Here is a 20,394-nt window from a genome sequence, read left to right on the forward strand (position 1 = left end):
CTCTGCTTCCTTGAAACCTCGGAAGCAATATTATGGAGGAATTCACCTCTTGGAACATTGCAAGAAAGGAGATGGAGAAATCGGAAAGCAATGAACTTTAGGAAGGAACATTTTTAAGAAGGGGGTCATTTTTCCCCCCGATTGATTCCGATCTCCTTTCCCCAGAGAGATGGGGTAAATCCTTGAAATGCTCAAAGCAGTTGGCCAACAATCAGGTCCTTAACATACGACTTTGGGGCGACTTTTTTTTTTTTTTGCAGAAAGCAATTAGCAGGCTGAGGTGTTTGTTCCCTTGCCAACATCTGACCTAAGGAAAAGAAAATTTTAATCAAGGAGCGCCTCAGAAAAAGCCTGGGACCTCACTGGATGTCAGCTCTGGAAACAAAACAGATGATACAGCAATTATCAACGCTGCATAATTGGACGTAGCATCGATGAATAGCTGGGGGCACCGAGGAGAGATAATTTAACAGCAAATTAGTTACTCCTGATGATTTCTGACTAGCCGTCGAAGCAGCAGAAGGCTGCAAATATACAATGCCGAGATGAAGTATGGGTAATTCTGCTTACAACGCTTCATTTAATGACCATCCAAAGTTACTACAGCACTGAAAAAAGTGACTTATGGCCGTTTTTCACACTTATGACTATTGCGACATCCCCATCACGAAATGAACGTTTGTAAGTCAAGGGCTACCTCTACAGTTGTTCAGAGCAGTGGTGGGTTGCCCCCGGTTCAGACCGGTTCGCAAGAACCAGTAATAAAACCTGTGGGAGGCTCCACCCACTGACCCGGACGTCATCATAGGTCCGTGATGGCGAACCTATCTCATGCGTGCCACAGGTGGCACGCGGAGCCATATCAGTGGGCACACGAGTGTTTCCCTAGTTCAGCGCTGGCCAGCTGATTTTCGGGCCTTCCGGGCCCACCAGAAGTCAGGAAACAGGCTATTTCCGGCCTCCGGAGGGCCTCCAGGCCTCCGTTTTCGCCCTCAGGCTCCTAGAAAGGCTCTGGAGCCTAGGGAGGCGAAAAACGGGCCTTCTAGTCCCACCGGAAGTCGGCAAATGGGCCGTTTCTGGCCTCCGGGGGGACAGGGAAGGCTGTTTTTGCCCTCCCCAGGCTCCAAGAAAGCTTCTGGAGCCTGGGGAGGGTGAAAAACGGGCCTACTGGGCCCACTGTGCCATCACGTGCCAAAAGCGTGGGGAGCGCACATGCGTGGGCGGCGAGGTGCACTGAATTATGGGTTTGGGCACATGTGGGCATGACCCCCCTGCACCCCCACCCCGCTTTTGGCACACAACGGCAAAAAGGTTAGCCATCACTGTCCTAAGTGATCTGCCCATGCACAGAAGAGCGCGCGCGCGAGAGAGAGTGAAGCGAGCACGCAGGCACAATGCAAACTGGTAGTACCCAGTTCAGAGCCGAGATTTCAGGATCTTTGCTGAAAATAAATGTTTTGTTCTCAAATTAGATGACGCCGCCCTGGCTTTGAGGATGTCGTTTGCTTTGATGTTGAACTGTTTGTGGGAAGAAGACTAAACTCCGCAGACACCAGGACCCGATGTTTATATTTCAAGTACGCTGGACGCTTAAAAAAAAAAGACAGAAAGAGCTAAGTGCCTCTTTATTCATCTGTGCTTTTTCACCTGACAAGCCCACCCTGCTGAACAAGGTCACGGAAGGGAGAAACTATCCCATAGAAAGAAGCAGAAGTGGCTTTCAGCAGGTTCCGACCAGTTCTGGAGAACCGGTAGCAGAAATTTTGAGTAGTTCGGAGAACCGTTAGTAAAAATTCTGACTGGCCCCGCCCCCATCTATTCTCTGCCTCCCGAGTCCCAGCTGATTGGGAGGAAATGGGGCAAGTGCTGCCTGTCACACCCCATGACCACGCCCACCGTGGCCACCCAGCCGGTCATTATGGCAGAGAACCGGTTGTTAAATTATTTGAATCCCACCACTGCATAGCATGATATCCTTCTTTCTGCCACAGAGTTCATTCTTCTTCCATCTTTTTCTCTCTCTCTTTTTTTGCCACATTAATCCCTTGGCAGCAATTAAACAATGTGGTTGGACTGTCCTCGAATGTTGCCCTTTGCACTGTCTCAGGAGCTCTTTGGCGCTTCCTAGTTCCATCCTGAGTTTTTGTTGTGGCCCATACGTGGCCTGTGCAGCTAGTAGCTAATTCAGACAGTGAGGAGGCTGGTGTGGTGCTGCACCAGCAGCCTGTGCAGCTGGTACTCAAGTCAGACAATGAGGAGGCTGGAGAAGATGTGGTGCCAGAGGCAGGGATTCAGCCAGGGCCTTCAGAACCTCCAAAAGCACCCTTAAGTGAAGAGGACGAAGAGGAGGAGCCTCTTCTCAATGCACAGGCGCGCAGAGCTGCCAAAAAGCAGGAGTGGCTCCTTAGGAGGAGGTCTCCTCGAGAGTAAGGCTTGGGGCTAATTGGCCACTCCCTTAGCCTATTTAAGGAGGAACACCGACTGAAGCAATTTTCAGGGAACAACTTCGTTCACATACCTTCTTGTCCTGTCTTACTTATTTTATCAGCTTCCTGCAAATTGTTTCTCGGCATTCTGCCAACCATAGTAAGTTTTCAGTTATTATTCTTCGAATTCTTGGCAGCTATTAATGCAATTAATTAACAGCCGTTGTTGTAAAAGACTGGTTTATTTAGTAAATTAAGGTTTGATTGGACTTTGTGTGTGCTGCGTTCTTTGGGGTCCGTAGCTGGGGCAGAACAGTTTTCCCTTGTAAAATCCAGGGAGAAAAAAAAAAAGAGGAAATTTCCCAAGGAAAAATGAACGAGGAAGCCATTTATTCAAGAGAGAGAAGCGACTCTGATTCTTGGAAGCCCCCATAGAGGGATCCTTTCTTGTGCCATTCATTCCCACCCATTTGTGCAAAATTGGCCCAATTTATCCAGCAAATAATTAAGAAACGTTGGCTCAATGCCCTCCCCATTGTCTCCTTCTTTCTCGGGCGAGTTTCTACCAGCCTTCCATTTGTCAGCCTTGCTCCCGCAAAAAAAACCCTCCTCTCCCCCACCCCCCCTTCCCATCCTCTATATAATAGAAAGCATTTTCCCCCTTTTCAGTGTATTTTAAAAAAGAAAGCAATTTCCCCCTTTTAAGCCCATTTAAGTGTCTTGCACACGCAGGCGTTTGTCACTAGCTGCGCGATTATTATCCAGAAAAGGAGCTCTTCGTGAATACCTCATAATTACCTTTCTTTAATGCATTACAGGTTTCACAACTGATTGCAGTTCAGGGTATCAAAGGCGGGAGCGGTTTTTTCCCCACCAGGTAGCCCGTTCAGGTTAACCCCCGTTGCATCTTCTCCAGGCTGACCTCTGAGTTCTTCCCCTGAAGTATGTCCTTCTCCCTTTCTTCTTTCTTTCTTTCTTTCTTTCTTTCTTTCTTTCTTTCTTTCTTTCTTTCTTTCTTTCTTTCTTTCTTCCTTCCTTCTTTCTTTCTTTCTTTCTTTCTTTTTTCTTTCTTTCTCTCTCTCTCTCTCTCTCTCTCTCCTTCTTTCTTTCTTTCTTCCTTCCTTCCTTCCTTCCTTCCTTCCTTCCTTCCTTCCTTCCTCCTCGGCCTGCTTTTGTGTCTCAAAATTGGAATATGGAAAAGTGCAGAGGGCTTAGACGGAACGTAAGTAATCATTTGTTCAAGCTGGCCTTGAGGAGGGGGGCGTCTCCTTTGCAAAAGAGTCTCGGTGTGGCCTTTTCATCTTCTGCATCCCAGCTCGACAAGGCCTGCTGATCAATCCATCACCTTGGCTTGACAGCTACTCCAAAGCTCGCAAATTGTCCCCTCCCCGTGTGCTGATCGGCAACATTTATAAGCTTAAGCAGCCCGGAGAAAGCAGAGCTAGTATGTTTGGCCAAGACCTATTTGATATAATTGTATCTCTGCCATATGAAATTCCAGGGGTGAAGCTCCCACAACTTCTGAATAACAGAAGAATAACAGAATAACAGAGTTGGAAGGGACCTTGTAGGTCATCTAGTCCAACCCCCCGCCCAAGCAGGAGACCCTATACCCGTGATGGCGAACCTATGGCATGCCATATCGGTGGGCACGTGAGCTCAGCTCCCCTAGAGGCCCTCCGGAGGCCAGAAATGGCCCGTTTCCTGACTTCCGGTGAGACTGGAAGGCCAGTTTTTCACTCTCCCCAGGCTCCAGAACCTTTCTAGGAGCATGTGGAGGGCGAAAACAGCCTTCCCCATCCCCCTGGAGGTCCTCTGGAGGCCGAAAATGACCTGTTTGCCAACCTCCGGTCCCACCAGTTTTCGCCCTCCCCAGGCTCCTAGAAAGGCTCTGGAGCCTGGGGAGAGCGAAAAACGGGCCTACCGGGCCCACCGGGACATCGCGTGCCAAAAGAGCGTGGTCATGTACACATGCGCGGGGGAAGAGGGGCACATAGAATTATGGGTGTGGGCATGCGCACGTGTGACCCCCTCCCTGCACTCCCCCCGCTTTTGGCCTATGACGGCAAAAAGGTTAGCCATCACTGCCCTATACTATTTGTGACAGATGGCAGTCCAGTCTCTTCTTGAAAGCTTCCAGGGATGAAGCTCCCACAACTTCTGAATAACAGAAGAATAACAGAATAACAGAGTCGGAAGGGATCTTGGAGGTCATCTAGTCCAACCCCCGTCCAAGCAGGAGACCCTACACCAGATGGCAGTCCAGTCTCTTCTTGAAAGCTTCCAGTGATGAAGATATGGTATGTCCCTTTTAGCTCCGTTGGGTTTTCTTTGACTATGTGGACACCCCACGAAGCTTCATGCCAACGTCTTCATGACAAATCCGTGAACAGCCAAGCATTCTTGTAAAACCACCAAGGCCCAAGGGATTGATAGGAAAGGGCTTGAGAAATCCATCAAGAAGTCAACACGGTTGGAGAACAGGAAACAGGCTTCAATATCATCCATCACAGGCCTGATAGAGAATTCTCTCCAGCCATCCAGAAGGTCAATATGGGTTCCTCACATATCTGTCCAGAGAAGGAAAGACGAGACGCTTGGATTTTAGGGGCTGAAAGTTGCCCATAAATTCTGCCTTCAGAGATCAGCTTGGATCCCATTATTCTGCTTAAGGAAAAGTTTGATATTTGTAATAAGATTCCTTTTGTGATCCACTTAAGTTCCAAGTCACTTAATTCATTCCAGGGTGTACCCAGCCTTGATTTCTCAGAAGAAAAGGCAGGTTGAAACTCAAGATTTGCAAAAAGGAAAGGAGAAGACTAAGACTTCCATGGAGAGCAGAGGTGGGTTTCAGCAGGTTCTGACCAGTTCTGCAGAACCAGTAGCGGAAATTTTGAGTAGTTCAGAGAACCAGCAAATACCACCTTTGGCTGGCCCCAGAGTGGGGTGGGAATGGGGATTTTGCAATATCCTTCCCCCAGGAGTAGGGAGGGAATGGGGATTTTGCAGTATCCTTCCCCTGGAGTGGGGTGGGAATGGGGATTTTGCAGGATCCTTCCCCTGGAGTGGGGTGGGAATGGGGATTTTGCAAGATCCTTCCCCTGGAGTGGGGTGGAATGGGGATTTTGCAGGATCCTTCCCCTGGAGTGGGGTGAGAATGGGGATTTTGCAGGATCCTTCCCCTGCCACGCCCAACCAAGCCACGCCCACAGAACCGGTAGTAAAAAAAAAATTGAATTTTCACCGCTGCCGAGAACTACCTGTGTTAAGGCAAACCCACCCATTAGAAAGGACCAAATTTTTAATCCTTCCAGCACAAACTTCTCTCATGCTGCAGTTTAATCTATTCCAGTGTGCAGTAGGGTTAGGATCATAAGACACCTCTGCTTCGTGCTTCTCTCGCGCATCATAATAACAGACTCATTTCAAATGTCTATTTCCACAAGTGGATTCTTTGAGTCCCTGCTCATGCCTGCAAATACATTATCTGGACAGATTTGATGAAGATGTAAAATATATATATATATTAGCCCTCATTCATCCCGCGTCGGCTGTAGCTTTTGCTAATCCCTTTCTAATTCCCCTCGGCAGCACATTCCGGTCCGGCAGCTCGGATTCCTGGCACGTACCATGAGGTCCCCGTGAAAAGCTCGAGACCTTCGGATCCCCGTGACCAGCCGAAGCAAGGAACAGCACAAAGGGCTAAATTGCAAACACAGGCAAAAGATGTGGGCCCTGCATTTACCCAGGATGAAGAGGGGGAAGATGCCTGTAGGTCACTCTGATTTTCTGTTACGCGGCTGGATGCCCTTCTGCCTTGAACCCTCAATCAGAGGAGATCCTCAATCATCCAGGTCATGCTTGCCCCAAAGGTGCTATTCAAAAAGGCAACTGGACTTCCTTACTTTTTTTCCAGGAGTGAAATCCAGCAGGTTCTGGAGAACCGGTAGCGGAAATTTTGAGCAGTTCGGAGAACCGATAGCAGAAATTTTGAGTAGTTTGGAGAACCGGCAAATACCACCTCTGGCTGGCCCCAGAGTGGGGTGGGAATCAGGAGTGGGTTCTACTTACCTTTACTACCGGTTCGTAGCGGGGCCGTGCGCGCGCGCGCTCGCTTTGCTCGTGCACGCGCTTTTCTGCGCGTGCGCAGAAGCATTTTGATGACATCGGGGTCAGTGGGCGGAGACTCCCGCCAGTTTTACTACCGGTTCTATAGGTGCGAACCGGGGGCAACCCACCACTGGTGGGAATGGAGATTTTGCACTATCCTTCCCCCAGGAGTGCGGAGGGAATGGGGATTTTGCAATATCCTTCCCCTGGAGTGGGGTGGGAATGGGATTTTGCAGTATCCTTCCCCTGCCACGCCCACCAAGCCACACCATGTCTAGGAAGCCATGCCCACAGAACTGGTAGTTTTAAAAAAAAATTGGATTTCACCCCTGCTTTTTTCCCTTGAAAATGTTTCACTTCTCACCCAAGGAGCTTCTTGGATGAGAAGCGAAACGTTTTCAAGGAAGAAAACAAGAAAAAAAATCCAGTTGCCTTTCTGGAAAAACACCTTTGAAACATCAACCTGTTTCTTCCCCACATTTGACCTTCATGGCATCGTTAAGGAGTCGGTCAATTATTGCATAACATTGTCCAGAAATTCCCCATCCATCATTCTCTCCTTTCCATCTCCAGCTCAGTATGTCCCTGCGTTTTCCAAGCCGACCCTTTTCTGCCCATGATGGTGAACCTATGGCACATGTGCCACAGGTAGCATGCAAAGCTCTCTCTGTGGGCACGCCAGCCGTCGCCCCAGCCCAGCTCCACCGCACATGTGTGTGCGCCTCCTGCTGGCCAGCTGGTTTTTGGGTCTCTGCCGCACATGCACGGGGGGGCAGGTTGGTGCCGGAGGCTTTTCAGGCTCAAAACGGGCCTCACACAGTGCCCCCACACCCCATTTTGGGCCTGGAAAGCCTCCTGCACCAACCTGGAAGCCAAAATAGGATGCAGGGGGTGCATGCACTTGCATTGCATTTTGGGAGTTCGGGCACACGTACATAGGGTTGCCAGATCTGCTTCCAAAAAATAGCGGACAAGCGGGGTGGGGTGGGGGGTTAAGTAGTAAAAAAAAATTTAAAAAAATTTACAATTAAATTATATATTTTCTTACAAACATTTTAACACGTATTAAAATAATCACTTCAAAACTTTACTTAAAATTCAAAACATCAAATATATTATAATAATATGTAAAATATTAAGTTACATTTTACTTTGCTGTCGTGTGTATTTTTTATTTGACTGCGCAGCTTTGATCAATTCTTTGTGTTTAAGGAATAATTCTTTAATTTCAGTACAACGTTGAGAAATATTAAAAAAATATACAATCATAAAGCTTTTGAATAAAAAAAATGTCCACTATTTTGTGAAAAAAAAAATAGTGAACATAATGTGAAAAAAGCGGACTGTCCGCTCAAATAGTGGACACCTGGCAATCTTACGACGTACATGTGTGTGCTTTGGGCACTCGGCCCCAAAAAGATTAACCATCACTGTCCTAGCATTTGTGGTTTTAACCCCTCTGGATCCACAGGCTGCTTTTCCAACAAGCTGGTCTATGTAGGGTACGTTTGTCTCCTTCTGCACAAAAGAAGGACCAGCAAGGAGATCTGAGGACAACATGAAGTTAATTCTAAGTCAAGCCAAAGCATTGTTCGGCTCTTTTGTCCTGAAGGTTTTGCTAATAAATTCCTGCCATGCTTTTCTGTAAGGTTGATGTCTGATTGAGTTTCTTTGGACAAAGAGGTGAGAACAAAGAGGTTTCAGCCCAGCTTTTAATCTGTTTGATGAGCTGGCTTTGCTGTTCTCTCGTTCCTAGAAAGTCTTTTTCTTTTCTTCTTTTTCTCCTTATCTTGCCCCCTTTTCTCCTCCGTTCTTTTTATTGTCCCACTTATTTGTCGCAGAGTTGTCTTGCCACTTTCACTGTCTTAATTTAAATCACATTCTCATGAAATGCCCCGGATATCAAAAAGGAAAGGAAAGGAAAGGAAAGGAAAGGAAAGGAAAGGAAAGGAAAGGAAAGGAAAGGAAAGGAAAGGAAAGGAAAGGAAAGGAGGAAAGATGGTGGGACAGGGAGGGAAGAAAGGAAGGAAGGAAGGAAAGGAAAGGAAAGGAAAGGAAAGGAAAGGAAAGGAAAGGAAAGGAAAGGAAAGGAAAGGAAAGGAGGAAAGATGGTGGGACAGGGAAGGAAGGAAGGAAGGGAAGGGAGAGAGGAAAGGAAGGAAAGAAAGGAAAGGAAAAGCAGAAAAAGAAAGAAAGAAAGAAAGGAAGGAAGGAAGGAAGGAAGGAAGGAAGGAAGGAAGGAAGGAAGGAAGGAAGGAAGAAAGAAAGAAAGACATTCCCTATTTCACATGAGCATTTTTGCTTTCCATCCACAGATATAGATCTTTGGCCAAAAAGATTTTCCTCATGCAAGAATTGCAAAACTCAGGGTTCAGTGATTGAAGTGTTCTTACTTCTTGTTTGCTTTTGTTTGTTCTTCAGCTGAAAACCGCACAAACAGATTAAAAAGGAATCTATAATTGTTTGGCTTTTTATGACTGACATGTGATATCACAAATTATCAACTTTGCAGTTTTATTGCACATCATGGATGCCTTCACAAGAGCTGATTTAAAATGCCTTGTCTTGACAAACACACCACTGCTTTCATTGCTCCCCAAAGGTAAATCATTTTTCAAACCAGGATCATTTTTTTTTGTAATTTAGACTTTTTATGTTAATTCATCTGGCAATTCAATCACATCTTATAGGTTTCAAATTGAAGATGGAAATGGAAGCTGTTGTACTCTGAAAATCGGTAATTTGGATGAGAATCTGAATGAGACAATTGTTGGTGCTGCCACTGATCAAAATGTCTTCCCTTGTAAATTTTGGGCTCCTGTTTGGTCATTTCTGATCTTAACAACTTTAAGATGTGTGGACTTCAACTTCCAGAATTCGCCAGCCACACAATTTATGCATTCCCAAATATTTCTCCCACTATGCAGAAGTAATAATTCATATTAGCCAAAGACAGAGGCAGAAGCAGAGGAATAATAATAATAATAATAATAATAATAATAATAATAATAATATATTATTATTATTATTATTATTATTATTATTATTATTATTATTATTATTATTAATCATATGGTACATTCATATCACACCTCGATAAAAACACAAGAGATAAAAAATACAAAAGATGACATCTAAAAACTAAAATACTATGGAAGAAATGGAGGAGGTGGCGGTGGAGGAGGTGGAAGAGGAGGAGGAAGAAGAGGAGGAAGAGGAGGAGGAGGTGGTGGAAGAGGAGGAGGAGGAAGAGGAGGAGGTGGTGGAGGAGGAGAAGGACAAGAAGAGGAAGAGGAAGAGGAAGAGGAAGGAGAAGGAGAAGGAGAAGAAGAAGAAGAAGAAGAAGAAGAAGAAGAAGAAGAAGAAGAAGAAGAAGAAGAAGAAGAAGAAGAAGAAGACGCTTGGAAGATCACTGCTAACTTTAGCTTCATACCTCCTGAAAACATTGCTCTAAACATAGGAAGTGGGTGCTAATTTAAGAAAAAGAAGTTACACTTTCTGCAGCTTGGAAAAACAAAGAGCGAAGAAGCTGAAGGCAAAGATAGAACAAGAATTATTTACAATGCTGGAATTAAGTGGCCTTATTAAAAGAAGAAGAAGTCGCCATAGTAGATCACGGCCCCAATACGGGGATCATCCCATCAAGAGGCTAATCCAGAGACGTTAAGAAACATGTGTACCCTTTTGTCAATGCTCAGCCATCCAGCAATGAGCTCACAATCGGTGTCACTCTCACAATAGCACAACAAGACCACGTTTTCATTCCCCATCCGGGGAGGCTCTTGTCGCCCATTCCTTCAGCTGAAATTCATCAATCCCCTTTCAAAAGCAGCCCGTAAAAACATTGAACCTCAAACATTAAAATAAGAGGCTAAGAAGAGACAACTTTGAAGATGTAAATATTTAGATAAAAGTCCTAAAATTACAACGGTAACAGCCCGGTTTAAACCAGGGCTATTCAAAACAAGATCTTTACTGAATACATTTTGAGTTTTTTTAATCGTTTCCCACAAGGTCTATCAACTTGTTTTATCTGCCAAACTCTTTTATTTTGTGCTAAACCTTTTGATTACCGTATGTTTCGGAGTATAAGATGCACCTTTCTCCCCCCCCTAAAAAGGGGTGAAAATTTAGGTGGGTCTTATACACCGAATGTAGCCCCGCCCACCCACTGGCCCCCCACCCTTTGGCCTCTGCCTCCCAGCAGTTTACCTCCTTGCAACCAAACAGAAAGAAGAAACGGCTCCTTTCAGCTTCAGCACAGCTTAATTAGCACAAGTTGATTGGATCGGCCTCCCGACTCTCAGCTGATTTGCTCTCAGCTGTTTTGCGCAGGGCTCTGCTGCTTGCTGCAAAGAGGTAAATTGCTGCAGATTTTTTTTTCCCTTGTGCTAATCAAGTTATGCTGAAAATGAAAATGAAAGTAAAGCAGGCTGTTTGCTGTTTGCTGCAACGAGGCAAAATTGCCACTGTTGACTTTAGCAGTGACTAAAATACGCTGTGGGAGGACTTGCAAAGCTCTTGGTGGAGGGAATTAAATATCTGCCCTTGAATTAACACATAAATCAAACAAGCAAATCCTTGGACCTCTAACCAAGAAGGAACAGCTTCTGGACCTTGTTGGATTAACCTGGTTTGGACCCAGATGACAAAGAGAAGGAGGCAAAGCAGTGGAGGGTTGCCCTGCCCCCCCGGTTCAGACTGGTTCTATAGAACTGGTAGTAAAACCGGCGGGAGGCTCCGCCCACTGACCCTGACATCACCAGAAGTAATCTGCACATGCTCAGAAGCAAGGCGCGTGTGCGAGCAAAGCAAGCACACACGCACGATCCCGTTGCGAACCGGTAGTAAAGGTAAGTAGAACCCACCCCTGAGGCAAAGGTTGTGTTTTCATGGTTGATTGTGCAGATTTTTGACCTACCAGCAATCCGAAGAAAGAGGCCAGCTTTGGGCTATCTCCTGGAGAAGGCAGGTGGAGACTGGCATCGCTTGGCAACCTCCTTGGCAAAGCTGGTGCGAGAGAAGAGGAGGAGGAGGAGGAGGAAGAAGAAGAAGCCACTAAGATGGATTGTTCTTCTTCTAAAAAGTCTTGGATGTCTTCATCAGGGACTTCTTTTTGGGACTCCGGCGGGCCGTACGGCGAGCGCTAAGAAGAGAGAAAGCATGCGTGCTTGAGGAAGTCTATAAAAATAAAATGGCTGCCACAATCCCACCTCTGAATCCCTTGGGGCAAGTGTTTCTCAATCTTGGGAATTTGAAGATGGGTGGACTTCAGCTCCTAGAATTCCCCAAGCCGTATGAATTGGGGAAATTGGGCCAATATAAATCTCACTCCCTATTAGCACTGATGATGTTACCTAGTTTGGTAATAAAATGTCTGTAAGAGAACAACTGAGCTCAGAGGGCAACAAAGACCCCTCTATCATTATTCTAAGGTTACACGAACAGAATCTTGTAAGACCGAAAGTATTTCTCCCCTCCTTTCCTTTGACTCTCCAGAAAACTGGAGAGGATCCTATAGGAGATGACAAAGCTGAGCCAGAGGGCGGGGTTAAATGCATCATCAGTCTCAGGTCTCTCCGTGACCACATTAGATCTAAGTCCAGCCCACCTTGAATTCCTTATATTCTTAATTTCCCTTGACCGTTAGTAGTTCAGATTCTTGTACAGAGCGTAAGCTTGCAATAAATCTTTATATACATTTGTGACTGCCCGGATCTTTTGATTTCCTGAGTGTTCGACAGATCCTTTCTGAAATGTTCTCCCTGCCATTGCCCTTTCTGTCAGCCACCTCTTACATGCCGGTGGTCCCTTTTCAGCCCTCCCTTCTGCCCCCCAAGGCCATTCCCACAGTCCCTTAGAAGTTCTTAGCTGGCCTACACCCAGTTCACTCTACTTTGCTCATCCAAGACCAACAACGATGCGTTCTGTCCTTCCATTTACAGCCAAGCTTCCCCACCCCACCCCCCAAGGAGATGAAACATTCCCCTTCCTCTTTGATCCACTTGCATTCACTTCCTGTTGTGACCTAGGCTCACTTAGTCATTACAGGACACAATTAGTCTCAAACAAAACTATTTTATTATAACAGCTGAGAATTACTTCATTCCCAGCTTAGTCCAAATTAATTGCAAAACAAAGTCTTTCAAAAGAAGTCCGTTGGGCTTATCACAAACCTTTATCTTCTTTGGCACCCTCCCAAAGGCCTTTCTTGGCAAAGCCCCATGAAGTGCAGAAACAAGAGACGCCGACTGGAAAACAGATTTAGCAAAGTTGCTTTCCTAAAAGAACCCAAGAGCCTTTGCTGCTCTTTTAAACCTTATGGGAGGGGCCAATCATCTCCTGGCCTTACTCCTGAGTCATCCCTTTTGCTTTAGCTGCTCTTGCCTTCTGGCAGCTCTTCTCATACATGCACTAGGAACAGGCTCCTCCTGTTCATCTGCCTCTCTGCTATCCGCCTCTGGAGGCTCCGGAGTCCGCACATCACTCCCATATGGCCCTGGTCCCATCTCTGCCTCCGATGCAGAGTCCTCATCCGGGCCTCCTCCAGACTCCAGGACTGGCCCATGTTCCTCCCCAGCCTCCTTACTATCTGATTCTGCTGCCAGCTCCGTGGGTTGCTGACAGACTACAATACTTCCACACACACACACCCCGAAGGAAATACAAATAAAATACAATTCAGAATAACCCTGATACTTGGACATGCCTTACCCCACGAATATGGGATTCTGCAGTCGGTGACGCCTGAGATGGTTGTTTAAGTGCACTGCCTGCGGTCCTCTCTGGCTGGACCTCCAACAGCTGTAAGGGTGCCAGGTAAGAGCTTCCCACCTCCACCTGCATCTTATCTTCCTTGCGGGGGACCAAAGGAGAAAGATGGCGTGGCGTGATGGGTATTTCTCTCTTGGCTCCGGGTCGGTGCTCGTGGAATGATACCGTGTAAGCCAACCTCCCACAATGCATGGCCAAGTCATTGCCACCAGCCCGGAGAAGCACCATAATATCACTATAACGGTATAAATCTTCCTCCTTGCTAGCAAAGAGGTTTATTCTAGGCTGGTTAGTGCGGGGGTAAATTGCGAAGAAAGCTTCTCCTGTCTTCACGTTGGTCTTCAGGAAGGACCCACGCTGGCGTAAAGCTTCAATCCGCAGCCGAGCATCATGGTTTTTATCGTTTTTGCAGAAACCTACATTTTAAAGAAAAAGAAGAAGAGCAAAAAAAATCTGTCGTGCAACTGGAAGATTGCGCTACTGGAACACCTGGCCTCCAGAAGTTGTGGGTGCTTCAACACTGGAGGTTTTTAAGAAGAGACTGGATAGCCGCTTGTCTGAAATGGTAGAGGGTCTCCTGCCTGAACAGGGAGTTGGACTAATAGACCTCCAAGAAGGAGGAGGAAGAGGAGAAGAAGGAGGAGGAGGAGGAGGAGGAGGAGGAGGAGGAGGAGGAGGAGGAGGAGGAGGAGGAGGAGAAGAAGAAGAAGAAGAAGAAGAAGAAGAAGAAGAAGAAGAAGAAGAAGAAGAAGAAGAAGAAGAAGAAGAAGAAGAAGAAGAAGAAGAAGAAGAAGAAGCTTAGAACATCATTTGTTCTGAGGAGGAGGAGGACACCCTGAGTCTGTAATGTAATCTTGCTCCTTAATCCTAGACTTCACAGAACATCAAAATCCTATAGTACTTTGGCTTTGCAACACTACACTTCAGATTGCTCCCTTCTTCAAATCCCACATGCTCCTTTTAGACCTCTGAAAGTGGATTCTGCCCCCTTTCCATCTTTCCCCTCCTCTTACCTTTGGGCAGGATGAAAAGAAACCTCCGCTTCTCAAACATGTAGACTTCGCTGAGGTTGGCCTGCTCCACGACATTGGTGGTGGCTGTGTTTGTATGAAGCACTTCTCCTTCATTCACCCGCAGCTGCACCCCAGCTTCAGACCCCTCCACCAGAGGATTTTCTGCGGTCAACCGCAGTGCGTACCTCCCTAGTTCGTTAAATTGCACGCTCTCCAGCTGGAAGTCAAGATCCAGAATCTTCTCCTCGGTCTTCAGGCGGGATTTCTGCAAGGTGGCTGGGACACGGGGCTCCCCTGCTTTTCCAGCCATGGCCACGAGTATCCCAGAGAAGATCTCCAAAGAAGTATGGATGGTCCAAACTAATAATCAAGGATTTCACCCGCCAGATTAGTAGCATGGTGTCTTCATTCCAAAGAGGAGATTGTGTTGAGTCAACGGAGATGGTGCCATCCGTGAAGAGCTTTATAACGCAACCTTGACCTCTGAGCAATTGGAATAGACCCTCCGTGGAAAAGGATTCATACAGACCTTGGCCCTGTCCAAATCAGTCCATAACAGTCTTCCAAAGATCAGATCTTCTACTCACTTCTTCATGGGTGCGATGCTACTCATCACTCATTCCTTCTGAGGAACGTGCTCAGACTGAAGACCAAGGGATGAAACTCATTCTTGAATGGGATCGAACTTTGGAGAATCTACTCAGAGCCCAGAAAACAAGTCCCAAAGGAAGAAAGTAATCAGGTGTAGGAGGAAACAAAAGCTGTGCTCCTTCCATTTGTTTGCACGAAGCCATGGCAACTTGACACAAGGTGTTGCGTGCCCTTGGAGAAACCAGGCCAAGCTTGAGCCTTTGCCTAACAGGAAAAAAAAAAGGGGGGGGGAAGAAACATGCCCTGTGCAAACCTGCCCCAGAGATTGAACTCAAAGGGATATCAAAACGAATTGCTTTGATTTCATAATAATCATAAGTTTATTTGTCAAGCATATATAAGATAACAGGTAAAAGTAGAAACATAATTTGAATACATGAAAAGAGTAAGTAAAAAGGAATATTAGGACAGGGACGGTAGTGCACGCTGGTGCACTTATGCACACCCCTTACAGACCTCTTAGGAATGGGGTGAGGTCAATAGTAGACAGTTTGGGGAGTTTGGGGAAGAAACTACAGAGACAGGTAGTGCATTCCGGGCATTGACCACTCTGTTACTGAAGTCGTAATTTTCTGCAATCGAGTTTGGATTGGTTTACCATGAGTTTGTATCTATTATTTGCCTGTGTACTGTTGTGGTTGAAGCTGAAGTAGTCGTTGACAGGAAAGACATTGTGGCAGATAATTTTATGTACTACGCTTAGGACAGACTGACGTCGGCCTAGTTCTAAATTGTCTAAGCCCAATTTATTAATTCTTTTAAGCAAACTGGCCAAAGCGTTACAGCTCTTCCTGCGAAGCACAAACGTGTTTCATTTCAGGAGTGAGAATCTTCTCCAGGACCAAGTCCCACGTCCCATGCCCCCCTGCAGTTTCTCAGCCTTGGCAACTTTAAGATGAGCAGGAGCTGAAGTCCACCCGTCTTAAAGTTGTCAGGGATGAGTGACGGGTTTAATGACAGGTCTGATCCTGCTCGTGATTAGATATTTATTGACAGGTGTTTGGCCTCAGGAAACATCAACGTAAGAGAGGGAGAATTGGAAGGCTGGAGCTTTCTATAGCAAAGCTTCTACTAGTCCAACTTGGAGATGTTCTGGGATTGAAGAAGAGGTGAGAAGACTTGAGGAGGGAGGGAAACCTTCCATTTGGCTGAGGTTCAACACTAGGCTAGATAAATCCCCCTCCTCCCTTCCCCGCCAGGCGGGTTGTTTTCAATTTCTGAGCCCCAGGCTGGCCTCAAGCCAATCCCTCTTAACCGTAGAGGGGCTAAAGTTCCTCGGGACGAAGAAAGTTTCCTCACTACTGTGAGTTCAACTTTACCTTTAAGTTCCCAGGCTGGGTCACCTCTGCAGTCTTCCAATTGGATTGAGGAAGTTCTGGGGGCAGCTGGGATTTTCAAAATGCCTTTCTCACCCCTAGATCATTAAGTCTTGAGATAGCATCTCAGCGGGGATCTCCACAGGGGTCTGGAGGTGTTGGTACAATTGTCCAAGGAAAAAGATCCGAATCAGAAGCTTGGGGTGGATTGTATCTTTGGGACAACCTGGAGAGTTTGAATCATTTTTTTGTGTGTGTGTTTGTGTGAGTCTACCTGCCGTGGAGAAATTGGCGTTTGGATTTGGGTATTTGTCTGGTGTTCAGCCCGCTCAGGTTTTGGAAATCTTACACGGCTCAAGGTAATGTTCTACTTTTTCCAAGCTTCGGTTTTTTTTTCCTCTATTGTTGTGTTTTCTATGCCAATAACCTTTGGCCCTGCTAATTGCTGTACAAGTTTCCTTTTGAGGAAGAAAAAAAAAATACGAATTCTTAAAGAACTACCACAATCCTGACCAAACGGTGCCATTGTTAAGCTTTTGAATTTTGGCCCAAAAAAGAAAATTGATCATCTTTCTAAAGGGAAAAGGCCACATTATTCGAGGTGAGCCCAATGATAAAAGAAACGTGTATTTTTTTTTCCTCCTCCTCAATTAGAATTAAAAATTAGAATTATATTTTCTTTGTTAATTTGCGCAAGAGAAACCATTCCAAGTTCTAATAAGAAGGTCTTTCTTTCTTTCTTTCTTTCTTTCTTTCTTTCTTTCTTTCTTTCTTTCTTTTTCTTTTTCTTCTCCTCCTCCTCCTCCTCCTCCTCCTCCTCCTCCTCCTCCTCCTCCTCCTCCTCCTCCTCTTCTTCTTCTCCTTCTCCTTCTCCTTCTTTTTCTATAAATCAATCAAGGATAATAAGCTCTCCCTTCCAGACAAGCTTCTCTTAGCAACAAAATTCTTAACAAGGTGGCAATTGTATAGTGTGGGTTTTTTTCTTTCCCTTCAAGTCTGTGTTCTTTTTTTAAAAAAAAATGATCACGAGGGAGTCCTTACCTTGTCAACTCCCAGCCTATTTCTCTCCGTTTAATAGAGGTGCTTATGTTAAATCTACAAGCAGTTGAAAAGACGGATGCTTTGTTTCCCTTTCATTTTATACGATGCCAGTTTTACAGTATTTATTTATTATTATTTTTTTTTGCTCAGCCTGCATTGTTGTCTGGGTAGGGAAAATTTATTTTTTTTTCCAAGGGCCCGAGAAAGCCTCGCTTACAACAGAGGAGGTGAAAAAGGTATTTTATCAAGAGGCCGTTATTTTTTTTATTTTTTTAAAAAAAGCTTTAATCACCCTGATTTCACAGCAAATGAGGCATCTAATTGTGACATGGCTTTGATCGCTTTTCCTTTTTAATAAAAAGAACGATTTATGGTCCCTCCAGGTCACATTGGCTCCCCGGTTGGAAATGAATTATATGGGGGCGGGGGGGGTCTTTTAAAAAAAAAACACACAGAGAGAGACCTTCCATCTTGGCTCTGAAACTCTGCAGTGACGGATCGATCAAGATTTTTTTTATAGCTCTTTTAAGAAATGATAAATGGAAGTCAGGGCCAGGCGCCAGGCTCAATCCAAGCTTTGCAATTGGATTGAGACGATCCGAGATTGGTGGTTTGAGTTTCGCCTCTCCCAAAGAAGCCTTGAATCTTGGCTAGCTATTTAGTGAAGGCTTTTGTAGGTCCCAGATTTCTTCCCTGCCCCCATGGACCAACCTTACGTTTCCTGAGCCTTTGCTTTCCCAAACCGATCAAATTACACTTGCAATGACTGCAGCTTCGTTAAACTCTTAAAAACCTCTGGCTGAGGCTACAGTAGTCCTCGGGTTACGACCCCAAATGAGCCCAAAATTTCGGGTTGCTAAGTGAAACATGTGTTAAGCGAGTCTGCTCCCTGTTACGACTTTTCTTGCTACCGTTGTTAAGTGAATCATTTGCCTTTGTTAAGTTAGTAAAACAGTTGTTAAGTAAATCTGGATTTTACTCTGAATTTTGATCACAGGGATGCTGCATTGGTCGTAAGTGTGAAAAACAGTTATAAGCAGGGGTGAAATCCAGCAGGTTCTGACAGGTTCTGGAGAACCGGTAGCGGAAATTTTGAGCAGTTCGGAGAACCGACAAATACCACCTCTGGCTGGCTCCAGGAGTGGGGAGGGAATGGGGATTTTGCAACATCCTTCCCCCAGGAGTGGGGAGGGAATGGGGATTTTGCAGTAGCCTTCCCCTGGAGTGGGGAGGGAATGGGGATTTTGCAGTAGCCTTCCCCTGGAGTGGGGAGGGAATGGGGATTTTGCAGTAGCCTTCCCCTGGAGTAGGGTGGGAATGGGAATTTTGCAGTATTCCTTCCCCTGCCAGGCCCACCAAGCCACGCCCACAGAACCGGTAATAAAAAAAAATGGATTTCACCACTGGTCATAAGTCACTTTTTTCAGTGCCATTGTAACTTTGAACGGTTGCTAAATGAACTGTTGTAAGTCAAGGACTACTACCTGTATTAAACATCACAATGAAGCATTGACTTCTTCAGCGAGAGCAGGACTAGAGCTGACATGATAGCAGTCTTCCAATATTTGAGGGGCTGACCCAAAGAAGAGGAGAGGGGTGTCAACCTCTTCTCCAAAGCACCTGAAGGCAGGACAAGAAGCAACTCATCAAGGAGAGAAGCAACCTAGAACTAAGGAGGAATTCCCTGACAGTGAGAACAATGAATCAGTGGAACAACTGGCCTCCAGAAGTTGTGGCTGCTCCAACACCGGAGGTTTTTAAGAAGAGATCGGGCAACCATTAGTCCGGGATGGTATAGGCCAGGGGTCTGCAACCTTAAACACTCAAAGAGCCATTTGGACCTGTTTCCCACAGAAAAGAAAACACCTGGAGCCACAAAACCTGGGTGGGAGTGGCCAGCTCGACATCACTCTCTTGACCCCCCTAGCCACGCCTACCCAGCCAGTCATTAGGGCAGAGAACCGGTTGTTGAAAAACACGGAGAACCACAAAACCCTTTTGACATCTCTCTCACCCTCCCTCCCCCCCCTGTATCTCTCTCTCTCTGTCTCTCTCTCCCCCTTCTCTGTATCTCTCTATGTCTCTCTCTCTCCCCCTCTCTCTGTATCTCTCTGTATCTCTCTCCCCCCTCTCTCTGTATCTCTCTATGTCTCTCTCCCCCTCTCTCTGTATCTCTCTATGTCTCTCCCCCTCTCTCTGTATCTCTCTGTCTCTCTCTCCCCCTCTCTCTGTATCTCTCTGTCTCTCTCTCCCTCTCTCTCTGTATCTCTCTGTCTCTCTCTCCCTCTCTCTCTGTATCTCTCTATGTCTCTCTCTCCCCCTCTCTCTGTATCTCTCTGTCTCTCTCTCCCTCTCTCTCTGTATCTCTCTGTCTCTCTCTCCCTCTCTCTCTGTATCTCTCTGTCTCTCTCTCCCCCTCTCTCTGTATCTCTCTGTCTCTCTCTCCCTCTCTCTCTGTATCTCTCTATGTCTCTCTCTCCCCCTCTCTCTGTATCTCTCTATGTCTCTCTCCCTCTCTCTCTGTATCTATGTCTCTCTCTCCCTCTCTCTCTGTATCTATGTCTCTCTCTCCCTCTCTCTCTGTATCTATGTCTCTCTCTCCCTCTCTCTGTATCTCTCTATGTCTCTCCCCCTCTCTCTGTATCTCTCTGTCTCTCTCTCCCTCTCTCTCTGTATCTCTCTGTCTCTCTCTCCCCCTCTCTCTGTATCTCTCTGTCTCTCTCTCCCTCTCTCTCTGTATCTCTCTATGTCTCTCTCTCCCCCTCTCTCTGTATCTCTCTATGTCTCTCTCTCCCCCTCTCTCTGTATCTCTCTATGTCTCTCTCTCCCCCTCTCTCTGTATCTCTCTATGTCTCTCTCCCCCTCTCTCTGTATCTCTCTATGTCTCTCCCCCTCTCTCTGTATCTCTCTGTCTCTCTCTCCCCCTCTCTCTGTATCTCTCTCTCTCTCTCCCTCTCTCTCTGTATCTCTCTGTCTCTCTCTCCCTCTCTCTCTGTATCTCTCTATGTCTCTCTCTCCCCCTCTCTCTGTATCTCTCTGTCTCTCTCTCCCTCTCTCTCTGTA

At 46.1% G+C, this 20,394-nt stretch overlaps 2 protein-coding genes across 4 annotated transcripts in view; one reads left to right on the forward strand and one right to left on the reverse strand.

Moving 5' to 3' along the window:
* CCDC33 (coiled-coil domain containing 33) overlaps nucleotides 1-14,748 on the reverse strand; it is a 101,083-nt gene extending 86,335 nt beyond the window's left edge. The window contains exons 1-3 of the mRNA XM_087878108.1: nucleotides 14,324-14,748; nucleotides 13,251-13,726; nucleotides 11,458-11,682 (exon numbers count right to left, since the gene is read on the reverse strand). Coding sequence (XP_087734234.1) covers nucleotides 11,458-11,682; nucleotides 13,251-13,726; nucleotides 14,324-14,633 — 1,011 coding nt within the window. The 5' untranslated portion in view covers nucleotides 14,634-14,748. The remainder of the gene's footprint in view (nucleotides 1-11,457; nucleotides 11,683-13,250; nucleotides 13,727-14,323) is intronic.
* A 1,423-nt stretch (nucleotides 14,749-16,171) lies between these two features.
* Nucleotides 16,172-20,394, forward strand: part of STRA6 (signaling receptor and transporter of retinol STRA6) — a 38,149-nt gene continuing 33,926 nt past the window's right edge. The window contains exon 1 of one of the 3 annotated variants that reach the window (XM_034409532.3): nucleotides 16,172-16,649. The gene's annotated coding sequence lies outside the window, so the exon portion shown is untranslated. Of the gene's footprint in view, nucleotides 16,650-16,819; nucleotides 16,892-20,394 lie in introns of those variants that run through there. The other 2 variants (XM_034409535.3, XM_034409533.3) reach the window with 2 other exon arrangements.

Source organism: Pantherophis guttatus, chromosome 13 (genome assembly GCF_059756535.1).
Source record: "Pantherophis guttatus breed Tessera chromosome 13, ASM5975653v1, whole genome shotgun sequence".
NCBI lineage: Eukaryota > Metazoa > Chordata > Lepidosauria > Squamata > Colubridae > Pantherophis > Pantherophis guttatus.